Below are 13,976 nucleotides of genomic sequence, written 5' to 3' on the forward strand. Positions count from 1 at the left end.
ATTGGCTGTGCTGCTCATGCATTGAATCTGCTCCTCAAGGACATCATGGCACTGAAAACAATGGATACACTCTACAAGAGAGCCAAGGAAATGGTTAGGTATGTGAAGGGTCATCAAGTTATAGCAGCAATCTACCTCACCAAGCAAAGCGAGAAGAAGAAGAGCACCACATTGAAGCTGCCCAGCAACACCCATTGGGGTGGTGTTGTCATCATGTTTGACAGTCTCCTGGGGGGGAAGGAGTCTCTCCAAGAAATGGCCATTTCACAGTCTGCCGATATGGACAGCTCCATAAAGAGGATCCTCCTGGATTATGTATTTTGGGAGAGAGTGTTAAGCAGCCTGAAACTCCTGAAACCTATAGCAGAAGCCATTGCAGGGAGACAATGCCATCCTGTCTGATGTTCAGACTCTGCTTGCAAATGTAAAAGAAGAAATCCGTACTGCCCTGCCCACTTCACTGTTGCTCCAAGCAGAGGAAACTGCAGTTCTGAAATACATCAAAAAGCGTGAAGACTTCTGCCTGAAGCCCATACACGCCACAGCGTACATGTTGGACCCCGAGTATGCTGGCAAGAGCATCCTGTCTGGTGCAGAGATCAACAAGGTCTATGGTGTCATCACTACCATGTCTCGTCACCTTGGCCTGGATGAGGGCAAGGTTCTTGGCAATCTGGAGAAGTACACTTCAAAGCAAGGGCTTTGGGTTGGAGATGCAATATGGCATTCGTGCCAACATATCTCATCAGACACCTGGTGGAAGGGACTTTGTGGATCTGAGGCTCTTTCCCTTGTTGCCTCCATCATCCTCCAAATCCCACCAACATCAGCCGCCTCAGAGTGCAACTGGTCCTTGTTTGGGAACACACACACTAAAGCATGCAACAGGCTGACCAATACAAGGGTTGAAAAATTGGTGACCACCTGGGCAAATTTGAGGCTTGTTGAGCCTGATAACGAGCCATCCTCAACAAGGTTGGAAAGTGACAGTGAAGATGAGGCCTCAGAGTCTGATGTTCAAGAGGTGGACATTGAGGAGATCCAAAGAGAAGACATGGAAGCCTGAGAGGAAGACAACCAAAGCTTTAGTTTCTAGACTATCATTTTACAGATGTAGGTTGAAAATGTTTTTGGGAGACGCGATGGATCATTTTGGGGATCATTCAATATTCCCTTTCTTTTGTTGTTCAGTGAAATAATCCCATGTGAAGAGTCAACTCATTGAACTAAAGTTCAATTCATAACTAAATAGTTGTTTTTATTTATATTGGAAGTATTTAATCATTTGCAACTATGTCTACTTATGATAAGGTAAAAGGTTATGTTTCTGTCTCCATATGATATGGTAAATATATCTGCCACGGATCCCTCCGGAACTTTCATTACGCACACCTGGCCCCTATTCCCACTGATTGTATTTGTAAATATGTGCAATTTGGTTTCCATTGGGCGGTCGATTATTGTTACTATGTCCGTTGATGGGTGTGAGTACCTGTGCTGTGTGTTTTGGCTTTCGTGCCATTGTGGATTGCGCAGATAATTACAGGTTTTGTCCCGTGTGTTAATCATTGTGCATGTGTGTTATTTATTCAAGGTATTCCTCGCTTTTTTGTTTGGTGTTCAATCCTGTGTTTTGTTTCGTGTTTGTTTGGTCTTCGTCCCCGTGCCTTTACACGGCACGCCGTAATTTTGGTGAAATAAAAAACCCTATTACGCATTCCTGCGCTTGTCTCCTGAATCATTTATACCAACTTGACAATATCCAATGCAAAAAACATCTACATTTAAATGGTAATAATATTCATTTGCATATATTTCCGTTAATTCCCGTTAATTCCCATATATTCCCCAAGGAAAGTTTCCACCTCTGAATATTCCCCAAAATGTGCAACTCTAACTGGGACCAACAGTGGAGGTTGTTTGGGGTTGAGGGAGGAAGAGGGAGGAAGAGGAGAAGTTGAGGTCAGAAACCTCATAATAAGGGCACTGTGACAACATGGGAAAACACATAGGCTGTGGCCCAAATGGCATCCTATTCCCTATAAAGTGCACTACTTTTGACCATATCCCACAGACACAGAGAAGTAGAAAACAGCCGGGTGTTTGAAAGGTCATCGCTATAGAATGACAATTGAGCTTGGCAGACATAACTCAAAGTCTTTATTTCTAAACTAAATGTGCTCTGGCTCTCCTGTGAAATCAACTGGTCTAAATGGGTTAGTGTGCCTCGGAATGTCCAGAGACTAGACCGCCTCGTCACCTCAACAGAGCCTCACGTAGCCTGGTGTATACGGTAGGGATAGAGAAGAAGTGAGGGAAGGAGAGAGAGCGGGGAGACAGGGGGGGAGAGAAGAGGAGGTTTGGGAGAAGCAGCCAGGACACTCTGTGGTACTCTGATGGGATTATAATTTATGATTTGTCGGGAAAGTGACAGTGGTAATAACAACACAATGAGGAACAGTTTCTGCACGCAAAGAGAATTGGAACCAGAACCCAGAGGATGGTTCCAGAACAGAACAAGCCGTAATTGCTAGCAGGACCACATCAACGACAGGGAAGAGAGAGCGAGAGAGGGAGAGAGAGGAGGCTAGCAGGACCACATCAACAGAACTGACGGGAAGAGAATCGTCTGGACCTTTAGAACAAAGAATGGAAAAGTTGTCCTTTTAACCCGAATGAATCATATAACATGTACAGAGATCTATTTCACTAGACCCAAACAGGAGAGCATAGCTACAGTAAAACCCAAAATATTTATGACATGATGCCTAAAAAATTATATAAATCCATGATACACTGCTACAGGGCACTATAGCACCACAAACAAGACAATGTCAACAAAAGGAACATATAGGCACCACATGATTTTAAACAATTGCACTCCTAAGTATTGCAATCTATACATTACCTACATGACATGCTAGCTCACAGACTGAGGAAAGAGGGGAAATGTAGGCTACTGTATTGAGAGAGAACAGGACATATTGGCAAGTAAAGCACAGGGCAGGGTCTGTGGGACATGACCACACACTCCAGTCTGTCTCACTACTGTTAGGGTCTGAATCATGGGGTCTTAACTGCTAGCTACTGTATAGCTTGGGGCGGAGGGACAGTGTCTGGAACAGCTACTGCATGGCAGGGGGCGAGGGACAAGCTGCGCAGGGGGACAGATCTATGAAAAGGACTGAGGGGGACAGATGATGTCTCACCTAAGTGGTATCCGTTTAAATAGAGGCCAAAGCCACAGAACCAACCGTCATCCGCTGGCGATGGAGAGGAGACAGAACGAGAGAGAGTGAAAGAGCATGGTAGCCAGAAGAGAAGAACAGGAGTTAGAGAGCAACAGGCATAACAGATCACAAACCGAGCCAGCTGGCCTACCCATCTACACAGACTCACTGAACATGGTTAACAGCACAGCCCAGTACCATAGAGGGAAGAGAGACAAATACACAGACATACAGGTTGGTCAAACACATCATCAGACTACACTTCACCTTTCCCACTGAATAAGATAAATATTCAGTAATACATAATTTTATATCATATATTCAATGGACCATATAGAACAATGTACATAAGAGAGAGAGCCTGGTTCTGCGGCTAGCTATGGCATGGCCATGCAATGGCATCATACATAGCATGAAGCTATGCTGAACCAACGGGGGGGGGGTTACAAGCAGCTACAGTCAGCTATGCGTGTGAAGGGATAAGCCTCTATCCCTGGCTCAGTTAAATTATGTCTCCTATAATGAAAGTGATAAGTTAGTAAGTGAAAGAGGAAGATTCGGTAAGATTTGCTCTGCACAGCAAAGACAATAACCTTAAGCTCATCTTGGTTTCCTCGGAGCAGGAGTATTTAACAGAGAAATTGACAGAGACACCCGATGTTCCTCTTTACAACCGTTTCAGTTAACATGAGAAGACAGGCGAACACAAACAGTGGGATATGGGGGGATCGGGAGATGAGAGGAATGCAGAGGAGGTGAGCTTGCCGAGCTCCCCCCATCCGTGACACGTTATGATACATCTGCGTCCCAAATGGCACCCTACTCCCTAAGTAGTGTACTTCTTTTGACCAGCTGAGGGAATTACAAAGGGAATAGGTTTCCATTTGGGATGCAGATACAGATACACGGCAAAGTAATGTCAACAGGCTGATCAGCAAATGAGGTGCTGGCTGGGTACCTAGCCAATGAGCTGCTATGTATCTATGAGTCAGTCTAGGTGAGCAGCAGTTAGTCTGACAAGCAGTACCTTCTATTTCCTCAGCTTCGAAAGGCGCTGCGAAAGCAAGAGATAAAAGTGAGAAATTAAATAGGAGTGGTATAAGCAAAAGGGAAGAGTTAAATGGAAAAGAGACACCTACCAAATTCAATTGCTATATCGTCTAGAAAAGCAAAGAAACAACAGAAACAAAGAAACAACATATGGTTCAAATATTAAATTAATAAAATAAAAGATACAGCGCATGTTGTCTGTTGTTAATTGTGAGGACACCACAGGAAGAACACATTGTCTGCAAATGGCACCCTATCCCATACAGTGCACTACTTTTGACCAGAGCCCTATGGGCCCTGCTCAAAAGTATTGCACTTTGTGAATAGGGTATCATTTGGGACAAATCCATTCTCCTCTGATGAGTTGGGAAAAACATTTATACTTGATAAAAATTGAGGCACAGTATCTGGAGCATTCAGGAAAACTCCACATGAAAACATGTTCAACATCATTCATGACTCTTGAATTGAGACTCATCCAACTATGCTTTGGTCTCTAGTGACACAGACCATAGAAATAAACAGAAGCTGTGCCCGAAATGGCACCTTATTCCATATATAGTGCACTACCTTTGACCATGGGGCTTTAGTCAAAAGTAGCACACTTAGGGCTGTGGTCCAGAGAAAGTATATGGAGTCATTTGGGACACGCTAGAGTATTTATCTCTAGTGATACAGACACTGTCCTGTGTGGCAGCATCACTTAACCCAACAACCCAAGCCGATGCAGGCCCATGCAACCACATAGCAGTCTGGTGAGGCCACAGCACAGCAGTGACGAGATGCTCCGTGGTGGCTCGGGAAGAGAAGAGGGTTGTGTCCCAAATGGAACCCTAATACTTATATAGTGCACTACTTTTGAACAGAGCCCATAGGGCTCTGGTCAAAGTAGTGCACTCTCTAGGGAATAGGGTGCGATTTGGGACTAAACCCGAGAAGAGGGGAGGTCATACATCCAGACCCCAGACACCCAGACCCCAGCCTCTGCACACTGAGGGGAATATTTGGAGCCACTTAAAAAGCTTCCTTCCCTTCATGTGGTCCCAATTCCAGCAAACAGGGTTAAATCAAAACATACAGGACTGCATCTATGAGAGCCTCGAGCTCACCTTACAGCAGACCGCTATTCCCAGAGCGCACTGCAGAGCGGGCAGATGTTGCATCACGCTACAAGGTAATGGCTAGCCATAACAACCGTCAGGAATGATCACGGAAAAGAATGGAGTTGTTTCTCGAACCGGTGGTTAGGAGGTTAGGATACAGGCTAAAAGCTTCTCGTGGTGAAGGGTTGTTTTTAAGTGGGATAGGGTAATGTGAATGAGAAGCCTTTATCTGACATCTTGTTTCACATGTTAGTGTGTGTTCACAGCAATGTTCTCTCCGATGCTGCCTCCTCCTATTGTAATGTGACATCTTAAGTAAAACCAGCATCTGAAGAGACTGAAGAGAGAGATCAGGGAACAGTGGCTGAGAAAGAGAGTGAGGTGAAAGAGGGAGGAAAAAGGAATGAGAGTAGAATGAGAGGGAATTAGAGAATGTGCGTGACAGTGATATCTATCGACCTTCAAAGCTAACTGAACTCATTACACTGTGCCCCTACTTTCATCTCCTGGCTATCTGCACACAACGAGGAAAGTTGAAGTAATAGTTTAGTTGCAACTATTTATTCATCTGCATTCTTCGACCGATGGAAAACCATGTGATAATGTCACGCAGGATGAAGTATTGACAGGGAAAATCAGAGAACGAACAACGAAGCTGGTAGCTACTTGCAAGACAGCGGTAGCCGGCCAAAATCTTCAAGTTTTAGTTTATAAGGGACTTTGATATTTTGGTCCTCCAGACCTACATTTTGTGAGCAGTAGTCTGTCTACTCTAGAGACGAGAGAGTAAGAAAGTAGTGCTGGTATTGTCGTTACGCGACGGGGCCTGCTGTGACAGTAGAGCCTATCATTTACTGAGAAGTCGAGCCATCATGGCCGCCCACGCTGCATGAGGCTATAGCGCTTGCAGTGCAGTCAGACTGTCACTGGACGCCCCAAGGCACCCCATGGAGCCAGAGGGACACACAGAGAGAGAGGATTGGAATCACATGTCACAGAGCTCCACAATGAAACCTCACCAGAAGGGTGACAGAGGGGTGAGATGGAGGGGGGAAGAGGGATAAATAAAAGGGGAGAGGGGGACATTGCCTCATATCTAGCCTCTATGGTGTCTCTGTGGTTGGAATCTGTGGCTGGGGGGGGAGAAAACTCTGACAGGGGAAGGCCTGGGTTGGTGGATGCTATGCTACTGCAGGAGCTGTGTGCTCCAAGAAACAGAGACAGAGTACCAGTCAAAAGTTTGGACACACCTACTCATTCAAGGGTTTTTATTTATTTTTACTATTTTCTACATTGTAGAATAATAGTCAAGACATCAAAACTATGAAATAACACATGGAATCATGTAGTTACCAAAAAAGTATATATTTTATATTTGAGATTCTTCAAAGTAGCCACCCTTTGCCTTGATGACAGCTTTGCACACTCTCGCATTCTCTTAACCAGCTTCACCTGGAATGCTTTCCCAACAGTTTTGAAGGAGTTCCCACATACGCTGAGCACTTGTTGGCTGCTTTTACTTCGCTCTGCAGTCCAACTCATCCCAAACCATCTCAATTGGGTTGAGGTTGGGTGATTGTGAAGGCCAGGTCATCTGATGCAGCACTCTATCACTCTTCTTGGTCAAATAGCCCTTACACAGCCTGAAGGTGTGATGGGTAATTGTCCTGTTGAAAAACAAATGATAGTCTCACTAAGCGCAAACCAGATGTGATGGCGTATCGCTGCAGAATGCTGTGGTAGCCATGCTGGTTAAGTGTGCATTGAATTCTAAATAAATCACTGACAGTGTCACCAGCAAAGCACCCCCACACCATCACACCTCCTCCATGCTTCACGGTGGGAACCACACATGCAAAGATCATCCATTCACCTACTCTGTGTCTCACAAAGACAAGGCGGTTGGAACCAAAAATCGCAAATTTGTACTAATCAGATAAAAGGACAGATTTCCATCGGTCTAACATCTATTGCTCGTGTTTCTTGGCCCAAGCAAGTCTCTTCTTCTTATTGGTGTCCTTTAGTAGTGGTTTCTTTGCAGCAATTCGACCATGAAAGCCTCCTCTGAACAGTTGATGTTGAGATGTGTCTGTTACTTGAACACTGTGAAGCATTTATTTGGGCTGCAATTTCTGAGGCAGGTAACTCTGCTGCAGAGGATGAGTTCATTGGAGGAAACTCTGGGTCTTGCTTTGCTGTGGCGGTCCTCATGAGAGCCAGTTTCCTCATAGCGATTGATGGTTGTTGCGACTGCACTTGAAGAAACTTTAAAAGTTCTTGAAACTTTCCGGATTGACTGACCTTCATGTCTTGAAGTAATGATGGACTGTCGTTTCTCTTTGCTTATTTGAGCTGTTCTTGCTATACTATTGACTTGGTATTTTACCAAATAGGGCTATCTTCTGTATACCAACCCTACCTTGTCACAACACAACTGATTGGCTCAAATGGATTAAGAAGGAAAGAAATTCCACAAATTAACTTTTAACAAGGCACACCTGTTAATTCAAATTAATTCCAGTTGACTACCTCATGAAGCTGGTTGAGAGATTGCCAAGAGTGTGAAAAGTTGTCATCAAGGCAAAGAGTGGCTACTTTGAAGAATCTCAAATATATTTTGATTTGTTGGACACTTTTTTTGGTTACTACAGGGCAGGGATTCCCAATACAAGCCAGCACTGTCCTATACTGCAGATGTCTTCTCTCCTCATGCAGTGAGCTCTTTACCTGGTCACTGACCCACTCATTCAGTCTCTCCCTCTCGCCGTCACTCTGTCCCTCTCTCCAGCTCCCTGTCTCTCTCCACCTCTCTCTCTGTCCCCCTCTCACTCTCTCTCTCTCTGTCTGTCCCCCTCCCTCTCTCCATCTTCCTCCTCCTTGGCAGTGAGACTCATCTCTCAGCTATCCCCTTACCGGTGAAGAGGCTGTGGAATGACCCCCAGTCAACACGCTCTGAATGGCTCTGAGTTATGGGCTGATGTCACCCTGCCTGGAGGCCAACACACAGATGGAGATGGCCTTCCCTCCTTCCTTTCCTTGAACAAACTCAACCTTTTTTATGGTCAGGATGAGACCGGGCCGGGCGGAATTTTCCAGATGACATGAAATTAGATAGTTTTCATACGTTGGGACGACAGAGATTGGAACGACGGCGGTTAGATAGATTGTGTACAGTCTTGCCATAACCGTCGGTAACGAGGGGAGCTGGTTTGCATTTGAACCTTTGATCTCCTCTGCCTGTAACCTGTTCATGATTGCGTTTTAGAATGAACGTTAATAATGAGTGTCTATCCAGAAATGTATACGCACAGAGATTAATAACTAACACACTGTGTTATGAGTTGTTCTGATGTTGACAGTTTTATTATTTTATAATTTATTTGTAATACTAAAACTCGGAGCAGCTAGTTGTGAGGCCATTCAAAACACTATGTGAAGTGTGGTCTCTAATAGACATTATGGAGACAACCTTCCTGGCTGAAATTAAACTGAGTTTAAACTGGATTGAACTGGTTTTGAACTCCTCTGTCTGTGACCATTTCAGTTGAGACTTTAAATAGTTATGTACATTTGAATTGAGATTTGAAATAGTTCTATAAATTGAGGGAAGGCCAGGTTCATGGGCACTTAGTAGTATTCCATTTAAAAAAAACGGTTCAATCTTTCAGCAGTTAAGAGAAAGTGAGCGTGTGTCTGACGAGACAACAGTAACCTGTGGAGGGAGAGAGACAGAGAAGGCCTCAAGGTGAGCTATAAGTGCACCCACGTTTTTTGGCAGCTAGGCTAGAGCTCCTAACTACTATACAGTCAGACAGGGGAGTGATTACATGTCAAAAGTATGGAGAGACGTGGCGTGCTATAATAATGTATGGCGAGACGAGCTATAGGGGATTCGCATGTGAGAGACATACTATAGTAAAATCGCTCAGGAAGCTGTCAGGCAGTCAAACCTCTGTCAAGCCTCTGTCAGACTAGAGGAGAGTTTGGGTAGTGGAGAAAGAAGAGGGAATGAGATGATGGATAGAGGAGAGGATGGGTATAGGAGATTAGGAGAGGGTAGAGGAGAGTAGGAGAGGGTAGAGAAGAGGATGCGTAGAGGAGAAATAGGAGAGGGAATGAGATGGATAGAGGATAAAGAGAAGAACAGCAGACTGGAAGAAAGTCAGAGGGACATGATTCAAGGTTTGGGTAATGATGGAGGGACAAAAGATGAGTGAGGGAGGAAGGGGAGACAAAGGGAGGGAGCGAGAGGTATCAAAACCAGCCTAGACTAGCCACCATGAAATTCTGGAAAAAATACTTTAACCAAACTATGTTTATGGATGCTATTCAAAAATAGCAACTAAGGCTAAAGCTTTTTATTACCAAATGTTTTAAGGCATAAATCTACATTATTCCAACATAGGGTACATCTTAGAAGGAGAATGAGACTATTTATAAGGCCTACATGGACACGGTTAAGTGAAGCTAGATAGGCCGTTTCAGTCCAATATCAATATTGTTCCAGCCGATGGAGACAGCTCCTGCTCCTGGGCTGGAAACACTAAGATCCCTGGACCCCCGGCACGCACAAACAAACACACGCATGTACACACACGTTCACGTGCACAAACAAATGCATGCACGCATGTCTGCACACACACACACACACACACACACACACACACACACACACACACACACACACACACACACACACACACACACACACACACACATCTCCCTCTGTAACAGCAGGTATCTTTGGTATCTTTCAAATAGCTAATGCTTTATGACTGGCCAGAGCCAAACAGGGCTGACTGAACTCGAGTCTGGTCTAAACCAGAGGAACTCGCCCTCCCCTCCTCCTGACCTGGCTACCGACAGTCCATAGGGTCACATACTCTCTCTCTTCTCTTTCTCTCTCACACGCTCTCCTTATGCCTCTGAATCTCTCTCTCTCACCTCCTGCCTTTTTATCTTTCTCTCTCTTTAACTCTCCCTTTCGCTTTGGCTCCCCCTTTCATTCCCCACAATGCTTCCTGTCTCTCTTGTTCGGTTTCTCTTGAACCTTTCCCCTCCGTTTCCAGATTCTCTACTACCCTTTCTCTTACCCCTTCTCTCTGGCTCCCTCTCTCTTCACTCCCTCTTCTGTGTTATGTCATTCTCTACGTTGCCTCATAGAGGGTTGGTGTTGGGTAGCTAAACATAAGTAGACATGGCCCCTATACAGTGAAAACAATATGTCCAGTAACTCCTACAGAGTACAGTGAGTACAGTAGAGTATGTGAATGTTGAGTAGTAGAGAACAGCTCCCAGCTCATACATCAAAACCTGACAATGTCCCAAATGGCACCCTATTCCCTTTGCACTACGTTTGACAATGGCCCATAGGGAATATAGGGCATAGAGTGCCATTGGGGACACACACTGAGACTGGGACTTCTTACTCAACACAGGTACATTATATTCATCATACTGTACGCCGCCCAGTATTTACGATACACACCCAGGCATTACATTAACCTACTGCTACTGCTCAAAGAGAGTGTGTCCCTTAAATGGCACCCTATTACCTTTATAGTGAACCCATAGGACTTGGGTCAAAAGAAGTGCACTATATAGGGAATAGGGTGACATTTGGGACACATAGTATTACATACTACTACTGCTGCACGTGCGTAGAGCTGTGGCGGTCATGACATTTTGTCAGCCGGTGATTGTCAAGCAAATAACTGCCGGTCTCACAGTAATTGATCATTAACATAAACACATTTAGCATCTCCTGGCTTCCATGTATAGCCTACAAGCCACTGACGCAGATATTTGGAACATCTACATTTTAGTCTAATAAATCAATTTAATAAAGCCTACACCATCAAAATACATTTCACCATTCTCAAAAGTGACTGCAAATGTGATTATGCATGTCATGCTTTATTATAAAGTGAATTTTTATGGTGAAAATTATCTTCCCCAAAATTGAAACTCCTGTTGTAAAGTGGATTAATGTGCTTCATTTTAAGAAGTTATTTGGCCACTTTAGTTGTGATACAAACCTTATCAAAACACACAGGCCTATGGGCTAGGCTATATGAGTTGTGTGACTATGATTTGAAAAAGTCACAAAAAAAAGGCAAGCGCTGTTTCTTTCCTTACTGCAAATAAACTGGGCATCATTTACAAGTGTCAATATACTGTATCATTCACAGGTGATAGGCCAATACTGTCACCCATCAGACTATTCTTAATTGAATCTTGTCTTTACATATAGTAAATAATATATGTGTGAAATTTGTTTTCATTTAGAATGGACCATTATCATGCACCTGTCTCAGAACAGGGGCAGGGAAAAAATACATGTCATCTATGCACTTAAATAGCGAATGGAGCTTTTCCCGTGGTTCATTGTCATGCCAGCCAGGTAGACTATACTCCTGTTGTAAAGAGAAGCAATGTGCTTAATATTAGGAAAGTTGTGAAATAAATATAGTAGGCCGAGCCTATAGAAAGCTGATTGGAACCTCCTCTTTTTAATAGAAGCCATTACTCTGTTTTCTCACACAATTTCATTGCCTATAGAAATGTTGTGCAACATGAGCTCATGGGCTCTCATGAAGTGTTTGTTTAGATTTTTGATTACATTTGCCCTGATGTCAGAGTGATTAGAGGGACAGTAGAGTGCTGAGTACCAGGCAGTTAGCAAGTTTGGTGGGCTACTAATGACAATCAGCAGCATCAGAGCTTGGAGAAGCCACGGTATATACACTAGTTATATTAGACTATTTTATACATGGACTCTGTTTGTGCTACCAGACCAGATCCAAACCAGCAGCATCTGTATTCTGCTCATATGTTTAGGAACCAGATGAATAATATTATATCTTACAGTAAAGAACCTGTCTGCTCCTTGGCTTTACTACTGGATATGTGTCAGACGTGGAGATTGACAGAACACATAGAGAGATCGAATGAGAGAGAGAGAGATGGAGGGAGGGATCGAGGCCGCATGGCGAAAAGGTGGAGAGAGGGAACAGAGAAAAGGAATAAACACCTCCTCGCCTGAGAGGCAGTGTGTACACACAGTACTAGACACACACTTTGACACGCACACATACACACACAGACACACACATTGACATGCCTGAGAGGTACTGTGTACACACACTCTGACAAGCTAGGTCTGGGGCTGCATAGGGAAATAAACACCTCCGGACAGACATAGTTGGTTTCTGTCTAAAGTGTTAATTACCTTGTAATTACCTGTTAATCACTTCACTGTTAATATTGTAAAGTGTCATAATAACAGTGTTATTACAGCACCAGGTAAGTGTGTGTGGCTATTAGTGAGTTAACATGTTAAATAGTGAAGTGTTGAAGCCTCTGTCTGTTCCAGCCGCTTGTTTCCTAGCTAAGTCCTGTCAGTCTGTGTGTGTTGTCGTGAGACTGCCTGGCCGGCGGTTTCAGGGAGTCTTTGTGTGTGTGTGTGTGTGTGTGTGTGTGTGTGTGTGTGTGTGTGTGTGTGTGTGTGTGGTGCAATCTTGAGGCAGAAGGACCACATGTTCCCAAACAGTAAAACATGTTAATGTGTAAACCAGAGCGGTGCTCAGCTGGCGGGTGGTTAATTTACAGCTCTGAGAATGAGCCCCTATCACATCCTCACATACAGTCTCCTTCCTATCAGATCATTAATTCTTCAATAAACCTTGCAGAGCAGCACTTATAATGGATAGGGAGAGGTTTTCCAGAGGGCAGCCCCAAATATACAACAGAGAGAGGGAGGGTGCGAGGGAGCAAGCCAGACACAACATTTCCCTAGACGAGCACCAGCATTGCAGCCTTGGAGCGTTTCAGAGTGTAGGGCTTACACCTGATTGTTAATCAATCATAAACATATGAGCCTAGTGGACCAGTCTCCTGACAGCTATCCCCATGTACTCCCTGTCAGGTATGCTGAAGGCCCTCACTAAGGCACCTGTTCTGTTCCACTGAGGGAGTGACTGGCTAGTGGCAGGAGATATATGCATAGATGATCTCTGGGTGTGCTTGTGTGTGTGGCTGTGATATATTCTTACATGATTTTCTGCTGGAGATCTTCTGGGCCTGAAAAACATGGGCGGCGGGCTGACGCAGTGCAAATCTCCTAGAAGAGAAGAGGAAGAGAGGAGAGGAAAGAGGAGAGAGACAGATAGGAGAGGGAGAAGAAGCACAATAAAACCATCAGCTTTCACAGCCGCACAGGGATTAATAAACACTTTCTGCTATGATACCCAGAAACATTCTTAAATATCCACTCTGTTCATTCTTTAGGACGAAAAAGAGAGAGAAAAAGAAAAGGAATAAGAAGCAGAAGAGAGAGAGAGGGAGAAAAAGAGAGAGGAGGGAGAGAGAAAGTGGGAGAGAGAGAGAGGTGGGATAAGAAAGTACAAAAAACACAATGCCTGCTATTGAAAAAGCTGCTTGTCGGTCGCCAAGAAACTGCCCCATCCCTCCAGCCCTGTGTTGCACATCAGCAGCCATCTAAGCACGCCACTGTGCGATTTTCCATCCTCTCCCCTTCCAAAGTGGATCAGTACCAGTGCTATCATTTTCTGTCATTACTCATTTCGGGCCA

General features: G+C 44.3%; 1 protein-coding gene across 3 annotated transcripts in view; it reads right to left on the minus strand.

Annotated features, from left to right (window-relative positions):
* The window catches only part of LOC115195893 (MAGUK p55 subfamily member 7-like), a 298,114-nt gene that overhangs the window by 55,384 nt on the left and 228,754 nt on the right, over positions 1–13,976 (minus strand). For all 3 annotated transcript variants that reach the window (XM_029756238.1, XM_029756237.1, XM_029756236.1), the window contains one exon: positions 13,438–13,505. In XM_029756238.1, the coding sequence (XP_029612098.1) occupies positions 13,438–13,505 (68 nt within the window). The remainder of the gene's footprint in view (positions 1–13,437; positions 13,506–13,976) is intronic.

The sequence above is a fragment of the Salmo trutta genome, chromosome 6 (genome assembly GCF_901001165.1).
Source record: "Salmo trutta chromosome 6, fSalTru1.1, whole genome shotgun sequence".
Taxonomy (NCBI): Eukaryota; Metazoa; Chordata; class Actinopteri; order Salmoniformes; family Salmonidae; genus Salmo; species Salmo trutta.